The sequence below is a fragment of the Onychomys torridus genome, chromosome 5 (genome assembly GCF_903995425.1).
Source record: "Onychomys torridus chromosome 5, mOncTor1.1, whole genome shotgun sequence".
NCBI classification, from domain to species: domain Eukaryota; kingdom Metazoa; phylum Chordata; class Mammalia; order Rodentia; family Cricetidae; genus Onychomys; species Onychomys torridus.
In genome coordinates this window covers 71,776,388-71,802,583 of record NC_050447.1, presented here as the reverse complement: position 1 = coordinate 71,802,583, position 26,196 = coordinate 71,776,388, and the positions used below count along the sequence as shown (strand labels likewise).

The window sequence follows — 26,196 nt, the reverse complement described above, 5'->3', positions numbered from 1 at the left end:
CCAAAATGCTTCTAGTTTCTGGTCCTCATGCCTTATATACCTTTCTGCTTTCTGTCATCATTTCCTGGGATTAAAGGCTTACTTTCCAGGATTAAAGGTGTGTATCACCATGCCTGGCTGTTTCCAATGTGGCCTTGAACTCACAGAGATCCAGAGGGATTTCTGCCTCTGGAGTACTAGGATTAAAGGCATGAGTGCCACCATTTTCTAGCCTCTGTATCTAGTGGCTATTCTGTGCCCTGACCCCAGATAAGTTTATTAGGGTGTACAATATTTAGCTGAACACAATACCACCACATTTATCTTATATAGTGCTGTAAAATAAACTACCTCCCTCCTCTGCTGAAAATCTCTGATGACCCTCTGTCTATCAGAAGTCTTTCATTGGTTGACCTGGTCTGTACTATGTTGTTCTACACATGTCTATGGTTTGAGGGTGACTTGAGAGTGAGCTCATCGCTCTGAAGCTGACCCCCATACTGTGTGTCCCTCACCAGAAATGTTCTCCTCTAGGTGCCTGAGTGTTTTCTATGATCTAAAATTTATCAGTTCTAGAAAATTCATCCTCAAAGCAAGTGTGAACATAACTAGCTCTCTACCCAAACTCTGTTCACAACATATCCTCAGCCAAGAAAAGCTGGAGTCAACTACTTTTAAATACAGGTTTTATTATTCTTCAGGTAGGGAAAAGCTGGATGACTGAGAGACAATTGTCAATGAATACCCTGTTATGGTCCCCAAGAGGAAGGGACATGCTGAACCACTAAGGAAGCATCAGCAGCAAGATTCAGTCTATGAGTAGCAGAGGAAGTGAGGAAAATACCAGGAAGAGGTGTGTGTGGTGTGAATGTGGTGTGTGTGTGTGTGTGTGTGTGTGAGAGAGAGAGAGAGAGAGAGAGAGAGAGAGAGAGAGAGAGAGAATGAGAATGAAGTGTGTGAGTGTGGGGTGTGAATGTGGGGATGGGGATGTATGAAGTATGTGTGTGTGAAGTGTGTGAGTATGCAGTGTGAATGTGTGGGGTGTGATAGTGTGTGTGTGTGGTATGTGAGTGTGTGGGTGTGAAAGGGGGGCGTTAAGGATCAGCCAGGGCAACCATTTATGTTTGGTTAGTTGGAATCTTTTAAGTCAGTTCTAGAGTTTAGAAGCTGTCTTCATTTCTCTGGTTTCTGGCCCTGGCACAAGGGCAAAGTCATAGTGACCTGGAATGTAAAGGCGTTATAGGAGGTGATTTGGAGTGTGGGCTCTGGATTGAAAGTTGCTTATGAAAGTCGTACACAAGGATGAGTAATTTATTGTCTCTTTGAATTAGATATTCTGGAGAACAGTGGTCCCCTCTAGGGTCAGCTAAACTCCAAGATCAAAAAGGCAAAATACCAAGCCACATCCATGTACCCCCTCATCTTGTGGTATAAACTGTCTGTGCAACCTTGGCTGAGAACTCAAGTTCCTCGTCCATAGAGCAACAGATTCAAGTGACCTCATATTGAGAGCGCCCTGTTTCCTCTCTGTAAAGATAAAACCCAGACACTTCATACAGCTTCCTCACAGTCCCCGAGTTCTTCAGGCCATGTTCCAGTGGGAAGGTGCACTATCTACCCTAGGAACAGGCCCTAAACCTGGACCCTGGATGGCTGTCTCACTGTGGCTTTTGCTCAGGAGGTCTGCTTAGCAGCCAGATCCCAAAACTTTGTTTTAATCTCTTTCACATGTGGCCTTCTCTGCTTGCTTCCATATTCGGAACACTTTTGGCTATTGGCCTCTCTCAGGGACATAACCATTGGCCCCAAAGCTTTCCTAACTTCGGAGTTCCTGGTCAGAGCCAAACAACTTAAATGTCTAATCCATGTCTGAGATGGACAACATTTAATAATGCCTTTGTGGAGGAGAACTAAAGTCAGCACCGTTTCCAAGTCTAACAAAAGTTCTGGCAATCGCCTCTTGGAAACAGAACTACTCACTAAGGTGGCAGTGAAGGGGTATGTGGGGCTCTCATTGTTCGGGGTCTAAGGAATACTTTATTGACATTGCTGCCAGGACATGAGCAATAAAGGTTAGAAGGTGAAAGGTTAATCCATTGGGCACCAATCTATGAATTCAGACTGTGTGGAAAATATTATACATTAGTGTTTACTATGGGAAAATAATCAGAAACAGTACTTTGCTGTTTGCAATAGATTTTTTGTTCCCCATAGATGAAGTAGGATATTTCAGTTGTGTTGTGAAAAGGTTTAAGTTTCTCAGAAAACTGTACATTGGATTTCATAAATATTGGTGTTAATCGGACCATTGTGAGGCTTTGTGACTTGTAGGCATAAGCATAGTTTACGGTGCTGCCCCATTTAAAAAGAGTTGGTTTAAACAGATGTGGAAAGCAAGAGGGGGATTTGACTAAACAACAGAGTATATTTTTGAATGCTAAATGAATAGCAACCTACTTAGCATATCATTTGAATTCTGCTCTTCAGTGACCTAAATGTGGCCTCCAGGGCTTACAGTCCAACAGGAACTAAAAGGATCAGTGCTTTAAAAATGAAATGCTCACCAAGACTTAGAGGAGACAGACCTCTGACTCCACTACCTCCTGACATCCTGTGGGAAAGGCCGGACCTCCATGGAACATTCTAGAACAACATGTTAAACTAGTGAAACAACTTCTGGCTGGTTGGAGAGAGCACATGTGGCTTGGGCAGTAGGTGTGGTTAAAGAACAGGCTTGGCCATTAGCCACCAGGCTTAAGAATCTGACAGTCCATTAGTGAAAGGGTGCTGCATCGAACCCGGAGCCTTCTCCTCTGGGCTTCTCTCTGACTCTCATGCCCCTTCTCAACCCTCAGCCTCTTTCCTGACTCACTTCATAATTGATGGGATGCTTTGCGTTCCTGAGTAACTGTCAAGGACAGTCTACGGCCTAAGAGTCTAGCCTTCCTGGCACGGCTCTGTAGATGCTGGCGAAGAGATGACAGTCCGTTTATTGATCATGGTAGAAATAGTAGCCCCAGTCTCAGCATGCTTGCACCAGTTCCCTGAGCCCTACTTTCTACAACAGCCTGGAGAAGCCAGGATGATTCCTATGCACACAGTGGGGTGCTTTATGGGACAGTGGGAGGTAAGCATACCTGCCTTTGGCTGTAGCAGGAGACAGTAATTCTGTCTTACCTGGTTGCTCACTAGACAAACATCCTTTTAAAAAAAAAAAGCTTCTTGGGATTTAGCTCAGTGGTAGAGTGCTCGCCTAGCAAGCACAAGGCCCTGGGTTCGATCCTCAGCTCAAAAAAAAAAAAAGCTTCTGACCCAACATTATTGCTCAGTGGTAAAGTACTTGCCTAGTGTGTAAAAAGCCCTGGGTTCAGCCCCTAGCCTTGCAAAACACTAGAAGTAAAAGATAGTTCAGCACAGAGGGCATCCAGTGCCTTGCTTGTGAGCTGTGCAGAAATGGAAAAGGCACACGGTATTGTCACTGTTGTGTATGAGAGAGAAATAAGAAGTCTATGTGCTGAGCAAGGTACAGCCAGCTCCTCGATTGAGTCTATTTGGAAATCTCCTACAGTCTTTCTGTAGGCCCTTGGTGATCTTTTAGGAGTCAAATTCTAGTAGAGATCAATCAGTTCATTACAAAACTCTCTAGTGTGTCTCACTCCATGAGAAGTACCTTGCACTTGTTCCTCATGGTAGCTGAGAAACTGTGGGCAGAGATAGTACCTATTTCTTATACAGGAGAAAATTCTACTTTGAAACATTGCATTGTAAGTGGCAGAGCTGACACTAAATACAGGTTGGCTGAGTTCAAACCTCTGTACCCCAAGAAGCATATACTTCCCCCTCTTTCTGTTTTCTTTGGCTAAGAAGCTGGTGGTGCTGGTCCTGGTGGGTGATGATGATAATGGGGGAGTGGTGGGAGAATAATGATAATAGTAATGGTAACAGTGTTAATGGTGGTATAGATGGTGATAGTGATGGCAGTTATGGTAATAGTGATGGATTTTAGATTGTGTTTCACCAGGTAAAATTAGTGGAATGCTTGCCATGTAGGCAAGATCAGGAATATCCTACTCACGGACATGATACAAATATTGTTACCATCAGTCCTCCAGAACATCTTACAATCTCTTTGAGGCAGTTGGCATTCCAACTTTATGAACAAAGGACGGTGGATTGCAGAGGTTGTCCTTGTGCAAGACCACATAAACTGATTAAGTGAGGAGCCTGGATTCCATTCCCATCCCACTTTGCCACAAAGTGGACACTCTCGCCAAATATGTTCCTAGATAGACCCTAAAGTGCCCTGAAATTTGCCAACTCCATTTGAAACATGCTTCATGATGAAACCGCTCACTGTAGCTTGTTAAATATCTTCATGTCTTTGAAAGGTAAGCACATATGTATAATGTAATCACCACATTGATTAAACTTGAGTTTTTGCAGGGACCTTTATCTGGCTTTCATAGTATTTCAAGTGCCAGGGAGTCTGACACACTTGAGCCATTCACAGCCTTCCAGCAGTCTCTTCAGCTGGCCCTTTCTTTGCCATTTTTTTTTTTAATTCTTAAAGTAATTAATGAGTCAGTTTCCTTGCAGTTGCCTCCTCCCACTTAGCACTCTCTAAGCAGTCTCTCCCGTGGGGAGATATGACTTGCTAAAATCTCCATTATCATTCTCTTCAAATCTCAAGGCTTTGTTCAAAATAAATGTTATGCTGTGTTGCTCTCACTGTATCCCTAGACTACCCTCCCCAAAGAAAACGATATAGGTGGATCTGGAAATATGCGCGCAGAATTTTTCCTCTACCCAGGTTGCCTTGGTAACCATTGCACTAGCGTCTTCCAACAGAAGTCTGAAGCTTGGCTAAGGTGTGCACACTAGTTTTACAGACATGTTTACCATTGCTCATTAACCTAGTCATTCCCAGTATCTTCCAGACCTGCATGAAGGGGATCTGTACCTTTATGCACGTTTTAAAACATCAGTGAAACAGAAGTATTTTTAAGAGGTTTATTGTTGCTGTTTTCTTATAAACACTTGTGGGTCCTCTGGTTTGCCACCATGTTGTGACATCGTCCTTCTTTTGTTCAGTCCTATGGGGCACTGGGTGGCGTTCAGTGACCACATCTCCTGTGTTTGCATTGTTACATAATCACCACTGTATATCTTACCACATCTGGCAAGAATGAGGAGATTGCTCAGCCTTTATGGACAAGTTCTGTGAAGCTGGGACCATGGCGTTTTTCCCCTTTAACCATCTTTATCGTTATTGTTTACATTCATCCGCTGTTTCAGTTCTTCTTTGTAATGGCCATGTTATCTCTTTTTTTTTCTTCAAAACTTTTGCTGAGTAATTCTATTTTTGCATAGTACTTTAAAATTATCCTTAAGTGGTTCCTAATACCATGTAGGGAAGGCTGGGGTCATGTCTGTTTAGTTTGCTGTCTGATTTCTTGTTTAGGTGAGATCATGGGAACTTCATATCTTTAAATTTTTTTTCATGAGCGTGTGGTTATCTGTGTGAATTATGCAAGTCCAACAGGAGTTTTCAAATAACTCTGAGAGGTTTAGCTCAGTAACCCCTTGGTTAGCTGCAAGAGTTCAGCTACTCTGACATTGTTCTGATGGCGGAGTACTCATGTCAAAGCAGCCCTGACAATCTTCATTTTTTATCGTGTACCCCAGCAGAGTGTGGATTGCTGCTGTTTACCTTAGCGTCAAACGGACGGACTTAACAGGATCCTAGCCAGAAGTTATAAGAGGTCATTGGTATTTTCTGTTTCTATTATAGTGTGTTTAAAATGAAAGGTGTGCTGATACTTGAAAAATAGAAAGTCATAAGTGTGTGTGTGCACGCGTGCGTGTGCATGTGTGTGATTTCTTTAATTGATATATTTTTATGAATGTTTGGTATTCTGCATTTCAACATTCTGACAAGTGGGTTAGAAATTGCCATTACGGAATGATCATCAGTCTGTGCCTCATACGTCTTATAGATGTATAGGAGAAGAGGTAGGGGAATTTATTGATTGATTGTCCTAAGATCTCTTGGTCCAGCCATGGGTGTATGCATCTGAGGTACTGAGAGATAGGGAGGTTGTGGGAAGAAAGAACATCGTTCACAGAGCCTGCCAAGACTGTGATGGGAATAAAATGCTCTAAGAATGTGCCAGTAGCACTCACTGGCTGCCTGTGTAGACCTCTTCTCTCCCTTTTCCAAGCTGAAGCTGTTGTGTCTACCACCTTACTATCTCTTCCGATGCTGCAGCATGTCAGTCAGTTGCCTGTGGTGGTAGACCATCAAAAAGCACAGAATGACGTTCTGAGTTCCCAAGGGCTGTGGTTACAAACATATCTCCTTCATGCTTTCCGAGAGAGTAGAAAGGAAGTCAAATACTTGTATAGAGATAGTAATACCCTGGTGAGCACTAAGGAATGCTTTTAAAAATAAACCCAGTGGAGGTAGAACTTCTGTATCAGACAGTATGACCTCAGATCAACAGAGAGGTTAGGGGAGGCTCTTTGTACCATCAACAGCAAAAGGTGGCTACATGAAGAACAGCTAGAGAGGGCTAGTCAGGGAGCCAGGAGGCCCTAGGGCCTTGCACTAAAGTGTGCCTACATTGTCCATTCTCTTTGGGAGGCCAGTACAGAGCTCTGACCTCTGCATCTCTTCCAGCTGAGTATTCCTTTTAGAATCAAACAGACACAGGGGTTGCCAAGTGCTTTAGTAAGGCTGGGAAAGGAATCCAAGAACATACACGTTATAGCAGATGTTTATTGAGCTATATTCTATGTTATTATACTAATTTAGTTTATATATGGCCCTAATCCCTTTTCAAGACAGGAGATTGCAATTTAGCCCAAGCTTGTCTTGTACCACCACACCTGATTAATAACCTGTCTTGTAATATGGAGTGTATAATGTATAGGTCTTTAAAAGCATATATGTAATTTTTAGTAACTTCATTCTCTAAGATTTGAAAATTTTAATTGGTTTAAAAAACAAAATAAATAATACAAGGTACATATACACCATATTAAAATGGATCAAATAAATTATGGGAATACGAGTGACAAAGTACATCCTAATTTTATTACATCATTAAGTCAAATAAGTCTTTCGTGTTTGTAAAAGAAATCAGATAGACTGATGGAAAGCTGCCTTGCGCTTGGCAGGCATTCTCCAGCCTGCTCTTGTTCGCTGCCTAATAATACAGAGACTCAGCTCACACAGTGCTCTGGTGAGACTCGAGGAACAGGAGCACACATACCTTAGATAAAATAAGAGCGAAGGCCTGGTCGCATTTTAAAAATAAACTCCCAGTTTGGAAAACGTTTTAAGTGGTCAAGTGACCTTTTACTGTTTTAGTTAAGAGATGTGAAGCCCATTGTGAGTCTGCTATATTGGGGTTAAATATAGCTCACCGTAATGCTGGATGCTAAGCATTTGTGACTGCCTTTTCAGCTGCTCTGCCTACTCCTGGGCAGTTCCTGGAGCTCCAGGCAACATGACATCAGAGGCCAGGCTGGGTCTGCAAGGTCGAAGTGGCTTTCTTTCCAACAGGCTCTTAGGACCAAGCCAGAGAAATGCCAGGTTCCCTGCTAGGATAAATATTCAAGGAAAGGAAAAATTAACACACATACCCTCAAAAAATAAAGCCAATTTGAAGAAGTAGAAAGGGAACTGAAAGCACTAAGAGGAGCTGACAGCCCCTCAGAAATCCCACCACCCAGCCAAGTCAGCTCTGCAAACTTCAGTTCCTTTCCTGGACAAATCCAGAGTCCGTCAGACTAGCTGTTGAGAATGGAGAAGTGTGGCCTGTTCAAACAGCAAGTGAACATGTTCTCCTAGCTCTGTTCCCAGTAAAAGCCTCAAGTGTTCTGGAAGGTTCCACATTAGTGAATGGTTTTAAGGAAGCAATAGAAGGTGTTCACTTTTTTTTGTTTGTTTGTTTTGTTGTTGTTTTTTGTTTGGTTGGTTTTTGGTTTTTCGAGACAGGGTTCCTCTGTAGCTTTGGAGGCTCCCCTGGAACTCACTTTGTAGACCAGGCTGGCCTCGAACTCAGAGAGATCCACCTGCCTCTGCCTCCCGAGTGCTGGGATTACAGGCTGGTGAAGGTGTTCACTTTTATGTTTGGATGATATATTATAAAATAAATGTATTCTGTCATTTGCACAAAAATAGAACCTATATTATTTGAAGACAAAGGGGGCTGGGGGGAAGCACTCGAGTTTTCTGCCCTTTTGTGCCCTGGGTCAGTTTTGTCAAATCCCGATGGGTTTATATGCATGGGATTATATGCTGTAATTCAGCGCTCCTGTCCATGCAGTTATGTCTGCTTTTAAACATAGTGCTCAGGGATGCCTCCCAAGCCAACAATTTGAAACAGCCTTGTTGCACTTAGTTCTAAATCTGTGGCAGTTAGAGAGGAAATGTCTAAAAGATAATGCTGGACTTTTAAAAGATAATGTTTAGTTTTCTGCCCACAAAGCAGATGTTCCCTGTACTGCTTCCAATGGATTGACTAGTGAGTGCCCACAGAGCCAAAATGCTCATGTTTGCCAAGAGCAGAGGCGCTCTGAATCATGGCAGAGGAAGAATTCCTCAACATTCACTGTCTCCTCCCCCGCTGGCTCTGCCTCTGGCTGATCAAAATCTGTGCCTGAGTTAGAGGCAGTGGCTAAATTCCTGACCAGGAATGATTCACTGTTGAGTGAATGGCAGGAAGAGGCCTGAGCAACCACCTCTTGGGTCCCTTAGCCTGAGCAGACAGACAGAGTGGAGCTCGTAGGGTACTGAGAAGGAAGGTCTGAGGTGAAAGGAAGGCCGGGATGTGGTTGAGGGAGGAGGCACTCTTGAGCACGGTTCGGTCAGTCAGCCCAAGGAGGCCCCGCACCCGGAATAGAAAACAGCACTACCCACCCTAGCAGGTATCATGAAAAGAGGCATTCATAAAGCTTTTGTGTGGGTCACAAAACTTCTGAGAAGGCCGACTCAAAGCCAGAACAGTGTCCAAGCCATATGGCAGTACTCTTCTCCATGGTCCCCAAACTAGACAACTCCCTGTAGTCCTTTGGTGAGGGGAAGAGTCTGTATCTGTCCTCCAGATCAAGTGTAGGACATCACCCTAGCAGAGCCGGCCTCTCCTCTCAGTCTAAGTCACCAGGCAGCCTGGGGAGATGCAAATGTGCCCATGCCACCCACTCCTCCCACCCTTCCACTCATCCCTGCTTGTCATTTCTCCCAGAGAGCACTTCTCACTGGACCCATAACCCGCAACCAGGGCAGTGTTCAGGTAATGAATTACAGAAAGCCACAGCTGTCCATCCCAACAGAGGTTCTGACCCAACCCCATCTCAACAAATGGCTTTCTGGGATCCATTTGGCTTTGCTTTTCCCACTCATGATCTTGGTAGCCTCTTCTTTGCTGTGTTTTTACACTGTACTACCCAGTTCATCCTCTTTACTCCCTCCAATGTGAGTAGGTCTCCCTTCCACTTCAGAAAAACTACTTTATGGTCTCTCTTCTCTTCCGGAAGTTTTTTATAGTTCTTAGTGTCACATTAAGCATTCCATAGCTGCTCAATACATATTTCCTGATTAATTCGAGTTCATTTATTTATCTGAACAAACTAATGGTTTTCAAATTAATTTAAATAGTATTTATTTTAAGACTGGTGAATAAGAAGTAAAGGAAACAAAAACAGAAATACTTTTTCTGCATTCCAATAAAGCTTTATTTGTAAACACTGAAACTTAAATTCTAGATCATTTTTATATACAAAAAGTGCCATTTCTTTTTCCTTCAGACATTTAAAAGTGTAAAAGCTACTCAGGAGACAGAGGCAGGGGAATCTCTGTGACCTCAAGGCTTGGTCTACATAATGAGTTCCCGGCCAACCAGAGCTACATAGTGAGACTCACTCAAAAAGTAAAAATAAAAAATAAAAAGGAAAAACTACCTAGAAATTATCTTTAGATTTGCTTAGTTAGTAGAAGTACTTGCTGCCAAGACTGACAACCTAAGTTTAATCCCCAGAAGTAGAGAACAGATCCTGAAAGTTGTCCTCAGACTTCACACTTGTACCATGGTGTATACACACACACATACACACACACACACACACACACACACACACACACACACACACACACACACATACACACCCCACATAAATAAAAGATTTTAAAGTTATCCTTAGCACATAAACCATTCAAAAACAATAGTCTGGGGAAGTGAATCAGTACGTAAAGTGCTTGCCATTCAAGCATGAGGACCAGAGTTCAAATCCCCAAGATCCATGTAAAACCAGGCTCTGAAGCATAAGTCTAGTATCCCAGTGCTCCTAAGGCAATTGAGGAGGTAGAGACAGGAAAATTAACAGAAGCCCACAGCCTTCTATCCTGGGCATACGCAGCAGTGAACAAAAAGAATCTTACTCAAACCAAGTAGAAGGCAAGAAATGGTACCCAAGGTTGTCCTCTGACCTTCACACTGACGCTGTGGCATACACATGCACACACATACATATATGTACATCATATACAGACAGATACACAAGAAAAAAAAAACAGTGTTTTGGGCCATTTATTGACCCCTGATATGAGTTGGGGGTCATTAAAGCACTCTGTGTAAGCTGTGTATTCTACGCAGCTCCTGACTTCACTGGGACTTCAGGGCTCAGGGCTGAAGAGGGGCAGTTTTTGTTAACAGGCTGTGACTCATTCTGCATGATAGATGGTGAGGGCTTGAAATAGGACCGTGTTGACAAGGACGCACAAAGGAGGCTATCTAGGAGATGTGTTTTTGAACCAACCTCAGCAGAACCTACCAACAGACATGCACACTAAGGAGTAAACAGAACAGGGTCCTGATTTCAGGTGAGAAATCAGGAGTCCCAGCCTGGAAGGTTTCTCAAGCTTTCACTGACCTCCAAAGAAATAGGATACAGCTTCTTAAAAGTAATTGCACTTTCATTTATGTATTTTTCTTTTTTATTTAACTGTTTCACACATAATAACAGTATGCTGTGAGGATGTCCACCCCCACTATCCTCTGGTCCCTCTCCCTCTCCTGCTGACTCCTTCCCATCCTCCTCCTCCTATTCTGATGTCTTATGTTTTCTTTCTTTCTTTTTTTTTTTTTTTTTTGGAGACATGTTTTCTCTGTGTAGTTTTGGTGCCTGTCTTGGATCTCATTCTATAGTAGACCGGGCTGGCCTCGAACTTACAGAGATCCACCTGGATCTGCCTCCCGAGATTAAAGAAATTAAAGGCGTGCACCACCTCCACCCAGCTTGTTTTATTTCTTATGCTGCTAACCATAGCTGCCTGCAACAGTCCTGTCATAGCCAGAAGAACGTGATTGATAATGCCCCTCATCCAGAGCCGTTTATTGGGTCCTCCTTTCAGACTCAAAGAGGGAGTACTATGGGGAATAGAACCTCACAGGAGATTTGTGTCATTTGTGGGAGCACTTTTGCTGACGGGATGGTCTCATGCAGGGTTACTCTACAAAAACTGCAGCCCCACTAACATGTAGGGTGAGGCATGCTGGGCCTGGTGTGCACAAAAAGAAAGAAAACTCTCCAAAAAACGTGACACTTTGTGGTGGTCTGTAGTTACCCTCTCATATTGGCATTCCCCCATCCTGAGACACTAAAAGTCAGTGCTATGTGATCCCTTCCAAAACATATCCTAGAACCCAAACAAAGCGACCATATTAGAGGACACTGACGCAGTAGGAGCTAAGAGACTAATGGGAGTGAATGCCCTCTTTGTTTACTCACAAAACCACACCTCATCATACGGCAAAGAGAGAGTAGAAGCTTGTAATCTCAATTGTTAGTAAATGTTACATTACCATAAAATGACATAAATCATCAAGGTTGCCTGGCAAAGCTTTTCCCACATGCCTACTTCTAGAGGATTTTTTGCAGTGTGAATATTACTAAAAACTCAGTTGATTTGTGTTGTAATTTATCATATTACTTGAGGGACAAGGAAGACCAACTAGTCAGAAACTATATGTTTCTCTATGTGTGCTAAACACCCTGCAGGAAAATAAGACTGAAGAATTGACTAAGTGTGTATGGAATATCACATCCCTAAATTTCACACTGTGGACTTAATTCCTCATTATTATTATTTTTTATTACATTTATTTATTTGGGATCAGGTGTGCATGCTCCAGCATGCAGGTAGAAGTTAGAGGAAAACCTTCAAGAGTTAGTTCTTGGGGCTGGAGAGATGGTTCAGAAGTTAAAAGCACCAGTTACTCTTCCAGAGAACCCAGATTCAATTCCCAGCACCCGAATGAGGGCTCACAACTTCTGCAACTCCAGTTCTGGGGTATCCAATGCCCTCTTCTAGCCTCTTCAGGCATTTGCGTGCATGTGGTCCATGATATACATGGAGGGCAGAACACCCATGTGTGTTTTGGTTTTTTTTAAGATTTATTTATTTATTTATTATGTATACAGTATTCTATTTGCATGTGTCCTTGCAGGCCAGAAGAAGGAGCCAGATCTCATTACAGATGGTTGTGAGCCACCATGTGGTTGCTGGAATTGAACCCAGGACCTCTAGAAGAACAGCCAATGCTCTTAATCACTGAGCCATCTCTCCAGCCCCAAAACACCCATACATATAAAATAAAAATAAAGTTTAATTTTTAAAAAGAAGTTAGTTCTCTCCTTTGGCCATGTGGGTCTTGGAGATCAACTCAGTCAGTCTTGGCAGCAAGTGTCTTTACCCCTGAGCTATCTTGCTGGCCCCACAGCCATCCACTTGCTAAGTATTGACTTTCCTTTCTCCTTCTATAAGATGGAGTATCCCATTTCTATTTCTGCAGCATTTTTTTTTCTGAAAGGTTTTAAAGAATTACTTGGTGTGCTTTGTTAGTAAATCTGAACCCTTTGGGGCGTGAGAGTTAGTGCTCGGATCAAGCCCAAGGTGTCTGTGTGCTGGGCAAGCGTTCTGCCACTTACCCCAATCTTTAGATGGGCAATTATTTAGCTGTCTTCTATGATTATCCGCCCAAGAAATCTGATAAATTAGTACATGGGGAAAGTGAGCAAGAAGATGAATGATTACCTGAAATGTATGACTTTGAAAAGGTTGTATCAGTTTCATAAGACAGACAGTTTAGTTACCAAGGTAGAGATTCTTCTATGTGGTTTAGTGCAGAAGTGGTATTTTTCATTATTTTTATTTTATTGAATATTAATGATTGAGCCTAAAACCCAGTACGTATGAGCCATACATTCCACCTCTAACCTATACCCCAACCCCAAATCTTCAGGTACAAAATATTAACATTCTCAAAGGGATGTCTCACCCCTCTCATTGAAACCTTTATGCCTCCACATCTCTTCTCTGAGCTCATTCCATTGCAAAGATTAAGTGCATACAAGGACAGTGGTTGGCAGAATGGAAGCACAGTAGCTATCATTGGCCTTCTTCTCTCAAGCCCATGTTCTGCTGTTTGCACCTGTAGTAAGCTGTGCCTTGCTGGCTTCCCTGGCTTACAGAAGGGAAAAGTGAGACTTGAAGAGCATAGTGATTTACCCAGTGCCATGTGGCTAGTCCCTGGGGTCAGTCCTTGAGTGCTAATTGCAGTAGACCACCACAGTGTGTCCCACTGAGCAGTACCTGTGGGCTCAGCTGATCATCGAACTTTGTCTACCCTCTCAGGTTCCTCCACACCCTGACAGCCTCACTGGCCAATCCACAGAGCCTTGCTCCACATGTTCTTGCATCTGTGAGCCTCCTTGGTCCCTAGCATGTTTCTGCTAGTCCCTACCTCACTCTACATTTCAAGTTACTGTAAGTCTTTCAGATTGAAAGCAGCTTAACACATACATCAAGTAATGTGTGTGTGTGCCCAGATGGACTTATGTCCACTCCTTTTCTGAGCAAAGAGGGTTTACTGGAGCAGTGGTCTCTTCTGACTTAGCCTCTGTCTGATTCTGAAATTGATGCCACCATGAGATTGGAGCCTGACCTATCACTATCTCCTCTCTAGGCTGCTACAGAGTGCCTGAGCCAGATGCTTATCTGCAGATTATCCTCACACTCAGCCCATTCTTCACCTAGATGTAGTTGGAAGTTTTCCTGTGTCCTGCCCAGTCTGCAGCCGCTCAGACCCAAATAAACACACAGAGGCTTATGTTAATTATAACTGCCTGGCCATTAGCTCAGGCTTATTACTGACTAGTTCTTACACTTAAATTAACCCATAATTCTTATCTATATTTAGCCATGTGGCTTGGTACCTGTTCTGCCTTGTCATCTTGCTTCCTCTGTGTCTGGCTGGTGACTCTTGACTCAGCCTTCCTATTCCAGAATTCTCCTTGTCTGCTTATCCCACCACTACTTCCTGCCTGGCTACTGGCCAATCAGCATTTTATTTATCAACCAATCAGAGCAACACACATTACAGCATACAGAATGACATTCCACAGCACCTAGATCTAGAGGTCTCTATAACTAACTTCGATTTCGACACCTTAGCTAATACCTCTGTGACCTCTTATGGCCCTTACACGAAGCTCCCGAAGTAATCTGGCCCCTGCTTGCCCAGCATCCTTGGATTTCTCACATCCTTTACATCTTGTAAAACCTGCTGTGGTTTCTCCTGGAGGTGCCCCCCTTATCTTTCGAACCCTCACTGACTGTTCAAAGCCATAATATTTGCTTTGTACTCCTGTGTCTTCTTTACCGCCCATGGTGTGACAGTTCTAGCCTTAGGGGCAGAGTTAAAGCTCAGTAAATATCTCTTGCCTGAGTAAAGAGAAGTCATTCAGTCTTAATTTTTCAGCAGTTTTGACCAATGTGCTTTCAACCTTCCTGATCTGCTTTTGCTAGTATTACTGACTGGACTTCATCCCTCCTTGCAAAGGTGTATTCTTGCCCTCTTTATTCTTCCAACCTTCTGTTACATTCTTTGGGTCCTGTCTTTTAAAAGTGTGTGTGTTCCTGTGTTCGTGTGTTGTGCACATGTCAGGGATGTAGGCATGCAAATGTGTATGTATGTTTATAGGGGCCTAGTGGAAGGAGTCCAATGTCCTCCTCCATCCTTGTCCACCTTATCTTTTGAGACAGCAGCTCACTGAGCCTAGAGTTCACCAGTGTGGCTAGCCTGGCTGGCCAGCAAGCCTTGGAATCCTTTCCACCTCTATACCACTGATATTCCAAGCATGCATTGCTGGGGATCCAGATTCAGGTCATTATGCTCCCACAATAAACACTTTACCTGCAGAGCCATCTCCTCAGCCCTTGAGACATTTCTGGCTGCTCTTCAGTCTTGTCTTCGGGATGACCAAACAGCAATCCCAGCATGCTTGTGTTGCTTATGCTCACCTTTGCTGAGACTTTTGTGGAGCCCACCCTGAGTCTCCCAGCCCACCCTGAGTCTCCCAGCCCACCATGAGTCTCCCAGCCCACTGTGTCCTTCTGTAGCTGCCTACGCCCAATAGGAGCTAGTGCCCCACAGTACAGGAAGGATGATTCAATGTCTTATCTGTTTCCTTGTGTGAGAATGGGTAAGGCTTCCTCTCAACTGCCTTAAGCAGCATGTGAGTGCAGGGGCTTTAAAGGAAATGGGATTATTTTATAAGGAAAAGGATTTTTTTTTAATTTTAGAATTAAAAAATAAAATTTGTTTTGTTTAAATTTTAATAATAAGAAGAAAATGACCCTAGTCAGAATCACGTTTGAAAGAATGCAGACCTGGATGTTCTTAGCGTATCTCCCCTCAGGCCTCCCGTCAGAGCTAATGTGCTTTTTCTGTTTCTAGAGGTGACCTTGAAGGTGCATATTAGTGACGCCAGCACCCACCAACCCATCGCAGATGCACTCATTGAGATCTTCGCCAACCAGGTGTCTATCGCCTCTGGCACGTCGGGGGCAGATGGGGTTGCTTTCATCAAGTTCCAATATAAGCTGGGTAATCAGTTGATTGTCACCGCCACAAAACACGCCTATGTGCCAAACTCTGCTCCGTGGAAGCCCATCCGATTACCGGGTAAGTTGTTCATCTTTCTCTAAGACCTAGTCAGAGTGATCACTGATGAGTTCAGAAGCACTTTTGTGGCAGGAGTCAGGCAGGGGAATCTGTATGCCAACTCTTTGAGTCACCCATGCGGGTGCCATTATGTGGAGGAATGGTGGTATGAGTTTAAGAAGCTATCTGGGGCCCCGCTATACACGTACACAGAGGTCACAGAATCTCAGTTTTCTGCCTATTTCCCCAGTGCTATGCCTTGTGCCTGTTTGATAAGCAGTCATGTGAGCTCTGTACTCTAGTATCCGGCATCCTCTGGACTTTTATAGACAGTCCTGAGTTCACCGGAGAGAAAGGACAGTAAGCCCCGTATGTGCACCAATAGTTTTCCTCATTGCTGCAACGAAAGACCTGGTCAGAGCAAGCTAAGGAAGGAAGTGTTTGTTTTGACATCCAGTTTGAGAGAAAGTCCATGGTCGTGGTGGGGAAGACATACCACTGCTCACGTTGCATCCATAGTCTGGGAGCAGGGTGTGAAAGGCGTGTGCTCAGCTAACTTTCTTCCTTATATGCCCTTAGAATGTCCCCACCTATAGCTGGAGACCTTCTCTCCAGCCCCCACCAAGCCCTGTCAGTCCAACAGCCCACTTATAAAATAAACACACGGACGCTTATATTATTTAACTGTTTGGCCATTAGCTCAGACCTACCATTGTCTAGCTCTTATCCTTATATTCAGCCCATTTCTATTCATCTGTATTTTGCCACGTGGCTGAAGGCTTACCTGTACCTTACATCTCTCTCGTCATGGCGGCGGCTGGCAGGTCTTTCTCTGCCTTCACCTTCCACCTCCCAGAATTCTCCTCTCTCCTTGTCCCACCTATACTTCCTGCCTGGCTACTGGCCAATCAGCATTTTATTTATACAGAGCAATATCCACAGTACCTGCCCATATTCAAGGAGGGTCCTCTCACTTCCGTTAACCTAGATAACCCCTCCTAGACTGCCCAGACACTCTTCTCTGGTGATTCCTAGATTCTGTCAAGTTGACAACCAATAACATCATCAGAGGATAGAACTCAGGTATCAAAAAATGCAAAGCTCTTTTCACCAGGTTCCATCTAAAGGAAATGTTTGATCTCTCTGTTGTATCACTGGAAGTATTCCAGGGTAGGGGGGTGCAGAGAGTATCTGCCTGCTTCAGAATATCGGCCCCACAAGGTAGGATCTGGATATATTATTTGCCAAAGTTACAGTCTATAAAGGTTTCAATCCCAGAACTGATAAACACTGAATCTCTATTACAAGGGAAAAAAGAAAAGGCTAACTTCCCAGGGCGCTCTAGTCACAACATTTTTATCAACTGGTCGTCAATATATACTTCTGTTTTATGTGTGTTTGTTTAAATATGCTGCTGAATAAATGTAGTTGACTTGTTAACCTTGTGCTCAATCCCACAGCACTATAACCTATGTCTGAACAACATCTATCTATCCCCTATTTTCTCCATAAGGCTCATTATAACCTTCTCATACTCAGGACCCTCAGCATTGTGCATGGGGGCCGTGTTAAATAGTGAAATTACCAACAGAAAGCACAAAATGTGAAAACTTGGCACAAATAGGTAAAGAAAAGTCACTCAGCAAGAGAGAGCTGAAACAAGAAGATAGAGTGTCACCCTGGGCAGCCTCTGCGGGGAATGAGCACCATGGGACTCTGTCTATAGGCATTGTACTCACAGGCACGTACACACAGGGACTGTTGACTGGGGAGTGAAAGGAACATTGTAGCGAGCATGGCCATTTGTAAATACAGGACCTATGAAGAGTGAGAACTGGCCATCTAGTGGCTTTCATTTTGACACTATTAGTATGATCCAAAGAAAGAAAATTGTTCCCATCATACCATTTTCTTGAGTGAGTCCAATAATGGAAACAGTACAGTTTAATTGAGAGAGTCTTAGATACAGCGTGAAAACACCTGGAACTCAAGCCTGCCTTCCACTAGCTGGCCCCACCCTCGTGGGCCCACAACAGGACTTTCAGAGCCTGTGTTTCTAGTTTCTAAAAAGGAATTAATTGGCCTGAATCATTTCAGAAGACCTTCCCATGCCTTTGACTATTTGCTGACCTTTTCAATATAATAAAGGCACTCCTCACTAGCACCTAAAAGAAGTGTGGCCAGAATGTGGACTGGCCTCTGGTGAAAAGCAGGGTAAACTGTTGTTTTAGTGTGTATTTTTAGAAGTCGAGTCTAACACTCCTGGTATTCCAAACAATTGGGCAAAAAAGGCAGAAGAGCTGGGTGCTCTGAAGTAGAATGAGAAATTGAAACTGGGATTCTTTCTTCACTACATGTACAGTTCATTCTTATTTTTAGTTTACAGGAGCATTCTTATGAGAGCTTGGAATGGATTTCTTCTCTCTTCCTTAACAATAACTCCTAAAGGATGTGTTAGGTTTTCTCTTTCATGGAAGGGGGTATAGACGAGAGTGAGGGGACTCAGCAAACAGGTCAAACAGGGATACACAAATGTGTCCATCTACCACTTACTAAAGATGATGATGCTGCATCGTAGTTCTTCTTCCCATTGCCCTGGCCGAGAAGGTGGTAGTCCAGCACAACTGCACTGGCCTCTGGCCTGGTTAATTAGCCTCTTCCAAAAACACCCACCGTGACATTGCAAGCACTGTGTCTTTGAATCCATGTGCTGTGGTTACCTACACAAGACAGAATAGGGGAGAAGCTCAGGAGGTCCTGAGGACCTCTTAACAGTTCATCCATTGCTGGGGGAGAGAGTGTCGATTCCTACAGTGATGTAGCCAGCTCTTGCAGGCAACCCTGCTGAGACTCAGTAGCTCATACAACATGACAAACTGTATGAAGGAAGATGAGGGATGGGTTGGAAAGAAGAAAGTGGTCAGCAGCAGTAGGGGACGGAAAGAGTAATGGTGGCTGAAAATGACCAAAATACATTCTATGCATGTGTGAAATAATCCAGGAATTTTTTAAATTAAATACATTACACCCTGCCTAAAATCCTTCAGTGGCCCCAGGGATTAAAAATGACACACAGAGCAACCCCGCTGGTGACCTCTCTCTTTTTGTGTCTCATGAGTTGGCCAGCCTGGATAGTTGTTCCCTGAAGGAGTCTGGCTGACACTGTCACACTCTCTGTATGTTATCCTGGATGCTACTTTTTACCACGTTCATGGAAAAAGTTTGTGTTCTATCTTGAAAACCCTAGGTAGGCTGATTTCACTCCAGGAAGTCTCCCTGCTCCCTGAAGCAGAACTAAGATGTTCCAATCATTCTACTTGAGAGAGAGAAAGAGGGGGGGAGGGAGGTCAAGTTATAACTCAGTGACAGAGTGTTTGACTAGCATGTGAAAGACCCCAGGTTCCAGCCTCAGCATTGGGGGAGGGGAGTACCCTGAATACCTTCTTAGTGTGAAGAGCCTTCAGTCAACACCCTTTTCAGAGTGAATAAAAATATCATGTACTGGAAACTCAGTGGGCCTCTCTGCCACCTCCCACCCCTGAAGCACTCTGTAGAATTGGGTTCATAGCCCAGTGCTTCTGCTCCCTAAAGCCCCTGCTGCACATAGCTAACCCACTATAATACAGCACTTGTTTCTCTCTGACAAATCAGATTTGAGAAACAGTTTGTTGGGGCAGTTTCCCTGGTGATGGAAAGGCCAAATGTTCCCTGTGAGACAAGTTTTCAGAGCACATTGTCACGGTCCCCTAGTGTCTTAGTCCCTGTTCTAATGCTGTGAAGAGATACAATGACCACGGCAACTCGGATAAGAGAAAGCATTTCATCAGAGCTTGCTTACAGTTTCAGAGGTTTAATCCATTATCTTCATGGCGGGAGTCTGGCGGCATTCAGGCAGGTGCTGGAGCAGTAGCCAAGAGTGCTACGTCCTGATCCACAGGTAGAGTGAGACACTGGGCCTGGTGTGGGCTTTTAAAACCTCAGAGCCCACACCCAATGACATACCTCCCACAAGGCCATACCTCTTAATCCTCCTAATTCTATCAAAGAGTTCCACTCCCTGGTGACTAAACGTTCAAATATATGAACCTATCAGGGCCATCTCTTTCAAACTACCACACCTAGTTCTAGATAAAGATTACAGGTGGTCTCAGAACTCACACCAGGAAGCACAGAGGTACTCGGGGCCTGGCTCTGGCAAGCTCTGAGAGGAAGCAGGGCATGGAGACGCATGTATGGAGTAGGCAGTTTGGTGGAGCCTATACTTGTAGGTGAATTGCTTCCTGTAGGTTACCCCCTCCACAGGAGACCCATCTTTTCTTCCTAGCCACCAGGGGCCTAACCTGTGCCATCTGGTAGAAAGGGGGTAGAGCTAATGGTTTAGATAACCTGTGAAGTATCCATAGAGGATTTACTCAAGTTAGAGACTTGAACCCTCTAGTCTTTGCTCATTTATGGCCCCACAAAGGGTCAGGAAGGAGAGAAGAGCTCCCAGCAGCCTTTGCTGTGGGTGTTCCTTCTTCTATTCAGATCTTCACTCCTCCAACTTTGTCTGAACTTTCCTCCCAACTTAATTATCCCAATAATTGTGATTTCCCTTTTGTTTTGTTTTGGGTTTTGTTTTGTTTTGCAGTGCCGAGTATGGAACCCAGGGCTTCAAGAATGCTAGGCAAGTGTTCTATCAGTGAACTATATCCAGGCCCTTTTGCTATTCTTTTTCTTTTCTTTTTTTTTTTTTTTTTGAGCCTTACTGAGTTATACAATTTGGCCTTGAGTTCACTGTGTCATCTAGATGACCTTGAATTTTCAATCCTCTTGCCTCAACCTCCCAAGGAGCAGATAAGTGTCATGTACCATAAAGCACACCATTTTAGAGACTATGGAAAGGGTTCCGTCAGTAAAGTACTTGCTTTGCAAGCATGAGGACCTGACTTTTGTTCTCCAGCGCAAGGCGTAATGTCGTGCACTGTAGTCCTAGTGCTGGGGAAGCAGAGACTGGAGAATCTCTCAGCATGTCGTCCAGCTAGTCTTGCCACATCAGTGAGCTCCAGGTTCAGTGAGAGACCATGTTTCAAAAAATAAGGTGGGATGCAATAAAGGGAGACACTGATATTGGCCTCTGACTTCCAAGATCATATAAACACATTTGTACTACGTACAGCACACACCAAAAACCACCATTTAAATGCATGCTTCAGAACACTTGGCTAGCTCAGTTGGTAGAGCATGAAACTCTAAAAGCGTGTCTACTTCGTGGCTTTGTGCCACTATCATATCCCCAGGATCTATTTCCAGCACATCCCATCACCCTCTATTAACTGTATCCATTAGTTCTGACTTCCTATCTCCCATCCATTCCAGCTCCTAGCAACTTCTAAATTGCCTTCTGTCTCTGGATTTGCCTGTTCTAAAGACTGTATATAAATAGAACCAGACAGTATGTGGCTTTTTTATGCCTGTCATCCTCTCAGCATGTTATCAAGGCTGTGATAATTAATCTTATTGTCAACTTGGTGGGATTAGAATTGCCTAGAAAAGGAGCCTCTGCTTATGCCTGTGAGATTTTTCTAGATTAAATGAGTTGGGAAGAGCTACCTCAACTCCAGTTGGAACAGTTCTGTGGGCGTGGGTCTGAACTAAATTAAAAGGAGAAAGCGTCCTGAGCAGAAACACTCATAGCTCCTTGCTTCCTGACTGTGTGGCCTGCAGCTTCAAGCACCACCACCACAGCCCCGCTACCTTACTGGACTGTACCCTCCCACTGTGAACCCAAACAAACTCTTCCTTCCTTCCATTGCTTTGGTCCAGTATTGCCCCTCAACAAGGCAAGCAGCTAATATAATATAAGAAGAAGGCCTTTCCTTCTTGAAGCGTGTGTCTTTACTCCATGCCTTTCTATTGATGAATAATATTCATTTGCATGTGCATGCCAAGCTTTATCTATCTCTCAGTTGACAGACATTGATTTGGGCTAATTCCACTTTTGCTGGTATGAATAATGGCTGTGTGAACATAGATGTACATGTTTTTGCATGAACATGCCTCATGGCTTTTGAGTTTGCACCTGGCAGGGAAGTTGCATGGTCATTTTGTGTTGACTCTCTGAGGAACTATCAGGCCATTTTCCATGGCACTAAAGTGCATCATTATATTTGTCATAGCACTTGACACCTTCTGCTTGCTCTCTAGCTGTTTCTTATGGGTCATGGTTCCCCAATAATGAGTGATACGAAAGGCACAGACCACAACCCACATTTATATGTTCTCTTCATGCCAGAGCATAGTCCTGGAATACAGCCACAGCTAAGTGCGTTGAATGGAGGGGAGGGTAGAGGCCACACCAGCAGCTTGGGAGGGGGATGCTTATGGAAAGCCAGCACTGCCAGATCACTAGGATCTCAACCCTTGATCTTTCTAAGCCTTGATATTTTCATAGAAAGTCATGTGACTTCCTGATGTCATAGTAAATACTCATAATCCCAGTGTGTGAGCCTCACTGGGAATTCCAAGTCAGCCTCAGTTATATCATGAAATGCTCAAAGATAGATAGATAGATAGATAGAAGATAGACAGACAGATGGGGAGAAAGCCTAATCAGTGAAGAGCTTGCTGTGGCAATAGCTGCTCACTAGATTACCCAGGTTGGCCATGAACTCACTTTGTTACCTCCCCAGACCCAGGTAAAAATCTGAGATCCAAGGGTTGAAGAGATGGCTCAGCAGTTAAGAGCATCTGACACCCTCACACAAACGCATATAAAATAAAAATAAATAAATCATTTAAAAAATATATCTGAGATCCTAGCCCCTCCCCCATCAGCTAGGGGATATCTGGAAAGTTGCTTCCTCATCTATAAACCTGTTTTCTTACCTGAAGAGCAGGCACTAAATAATACCTCCTTCTTAGAGTTGTTTTCAGGCTTAGATAAATTACCCAGATCAGTGAACTTAGAGCTACATCTGACCTGTCAGTAAGAGCCTGCAAATATTAGTCTACAGTGGAATTATTTTCAGGTTTTTTTCCCCCTACAAGTAAAATTGCATGTGACAAAAAGGAAGGATTTGTCGTGACTCATGTCTAAGAAGAAATGCAGTCTGTCACGGTAGAGAGGCATAGCGGCAGTAGTGTGAGAGGACTAATCACATTGTGTCCACAGCCAGAAAGCAGAAGACAGACAGGAAATGCTCAAGGCCTGTCCCCAGCAACACACTTCTGTAGCAAGGCTCTACCTCCTAAGTTTCACAACTTTTCAAAACAGCGCCACCAGCTGGGGAATGTAGTGTTCAAGCACATTTCACAGCCAAGTCACAACACACATCTACCCAGAAACTTACTGTAGGCTTTGTGAATCTGAGTTGAAAGACCAGATATTTGGGTGATAATCCTAAAGTAATATAATTTGTGTCATGTTATTACTTCCAAAGTTGGGGGAAACAGCCTTTGAACATACTGCATATATGAACCCAATCACATACTTTAGAGTCTTTCTTAATGTATGTGTGTGTGTATACCCATATATTCTATACATAATAATTTTAACACTCCAGTGTCAAGAGGTCTTACTTCACTAAAAATATCTTACAAAGGAAATGAGGAGATAACTCAGTCATGTCAACAAGACCTGAATTTGTTCCCCAGCACTCATGTTAAAAAAAAAAACCAGGAATGATGGTGCACACTTGTAGTCCTTGCATTGAGAATATCAAGACAGGCAGATCCCTGGGGCTTGCAAGCCAACCAGTCTAGCCTAATCCAGTCCCAAGGAAAGACTGTCCCAAAAATCAAGGTGGACAGCCCTGAGGAACAACACTGAAACTTGACCTCTGACCTCGACACTTTCGTTCATACATTTGAACATGTCCCTTCTTGGCACCCCCAAAATCTCACCATCTTTGTTCAAGTTGGCCATAACAGGACATCAGTTACTACATGAGAATTACAGTACTGGCATTTTGAAGGTGTTTCACTCATCCTTTGGAAAAACCAGTAGTGTCAGTTGGTTTGAAATAAGAAAATAGGAAGAATGCAGAGTCCCCCAAAAGTTAGAGTGAGCTTTTGGATTGGACTGTCCGAGTTCCCTTACGTCTGTGCTGTTCTTGCAGTGTTTTCCTCACTGAGCCTTGGGCTGCTTCCTGAACGCTCTGCTACTCTGATGGTCTATGAAGATGTTGTCCAAATAGTATCAGGATTCCAAGGTACGTTTCCTATTGAAGAGGAAAACCAGTACTAATGCTTGGGCGGAACACTAATCTTTCATGAGCAGCCTTCTTCTTATCGGGTGGTGGCAACAGTCAATTCATCCATAGCTGGGATACGGTGTTTGTTGTCCCTGTGAGGCATCTGTATTTCAATCATATTGTAAGTTGGCTGTAAAATTACTTCTTCCAGAACAATCCTTTAAGTTTAGGTGGGAAAAGGAAGGGGCCTCCCTGATCTGCTCCCCATCATCTGTCTGTCCTAAGAAAAGATTGTTCATCTTATTTGGGTCGCTGTCCTGGTCTGTATTGCCTAGAAGTCACTCACAAAGGTTGTGAGTATGTGGGTATGGGTTTTTCTTGCCTGCCTCCTATTTTTCAATGTGTTTTGTATTCAGTGTGAACCCCTCACCTCACCCCAAACACATTTGGCTCTTAAGATATGCTAGTATGGAAGGTTCTGGACACTTGCCCTCTTCTCCTCAATAATGGGATTCAAGTTGGGAATAAGCCTCACACAAAATATCCTTCTATGCTGAGATCACTTTCTTCCATCACAGGCTAGAGAATCATCATATTTCCTGGCACTGCTGAGTGTTCTATAAGATTTATTTGTTGTGGTGCTTACATTTGGCCCTCATTATCCTAAGATTTAGTGTTACAGGTTTATATAAAAAAATATGTGGCCTGGAAATATGGCTCAGCAGTTAAGAGCAGTTGTACAGAGGGCCAGAGTGTAGTTCCCAGCACCCACATCAGGCAGCTCACAACTGCCTGTAACTTTTGCTCCAAGAGATCCAACCCCACCCTCTTTTGGCCTCGTGGGCACCTATACACACAGGTGCATATATCCACACAGACACACATATGCATAAATAAAAGATAAGTCCTTTATTTAAAATGTATTATAATCAAACATATGTACATCATTATTACTGTTACTCCCCCACAGAACAGTAAAACAGCTGCTTACATACCACTTCCAGTGTACTGGGTGTGGTTTAAAGGGTCTGTAGCATATATCTCTGAACTATGCAAGCACTGTGCCATATTTGTGAGAGACTGGAGCATCTCAAGATTTTTGGTATCCTCAAGGGATACCCCACATATATACAGGGATTTTATTACTTAATAATGTTACCACGCCATGCCCATCATTCTCTGTCACAGAGATTTATGTAGCATTAGAAAATGAAGTATGGCTGGGCTGTGGTAGAGCACGCCTTTAATCCCAGCACTTGGAAGCCAGAGACGGGCAGATCTCTGTGAGTTCGAGGCTAGCCTGGGCTACTGAGTGAGTTCCAGGAAAGGCATCAAAGCTGCACAGAGAAACCCTGTCTCAAAAAAACAAAAAGGAAAAGAAAGAAAAAAGAAAGGAAGGAAAGAAAGGAAGGAAAGAAAGAAGAAAGAAAGAAAAGAAAAGAGAATGAACTATGTTCATTATTCCTTCATTAGTGGGGAGATGCAAGGAGATACAAAAAGTTTAGTATACAGCTTCTGATTTTAGAGGCTGATTTTGAAACGAAATGGAAATGTCTAGCAGCATTTATGACTTAGGCTTGGGGGAGAAAACAGAAACAGAGGTGCAGATTTTGGTGTCATTTAGCTGTAAAGTTCTTGGTTTTTGATTTGTTTTGTTTTTTCATAAGACAACAGTGCTACGCCCAAGTCTTCCCTGACCCCAAGTCTTCCCTGACCTCTCCATGGCCCTTATTCTTACAATCCATCTTCCATTAGCTTTGCTATAGTCAGAGTCGTTTACAGCCTCCATATTGCCCAGCCCCTAAGACATGAGTTACCACTTCATCCTCTTGATATCACCACGTTCAACAGAGGTAACAGGTTGGTCCCCAGTTTAAAACTACCTTCCCTAGTTTTCTTGACTCCATGCCTTAATTTTCTGTCTTGACTCTTGGACACTCTTTGGGAGACTGGTGCCTTCTTTGGGCCCACATGACCCCCTCTCCCTCTTCTAGGCCAGTCCACACAGGACCCTGGGTTTCAGTGTTTTCTAA

The 26,196-nt window shown here is 43.6% G+C and overlaps 1 protein-coding gene across 1 annotated transcript in view; it reads left to right on the top strand.

Annotated features, from left to right (window-relative positions):
- Positions 1–26,196, top strand: part of Fam171a1 (family with sequence similarity 171 member A1) — a 126,284-nt gene that overhangs the window by 53,157 nt on the left and 46,931 nt on the right. The window contains exons 2-3 of the mRNA XM_036187760.1: positions 15,783–16,010; positions 24,089–24,181. Coding sequence (XP_036043653.1) covers positions 15,783–16,010; positions 24,089–24,181 — 321 coding nt within the window. The remainder of the gene's footprint in view (positions 1–15,782; positions 16,011–24,088; positions 24,182–26,196) is intronic.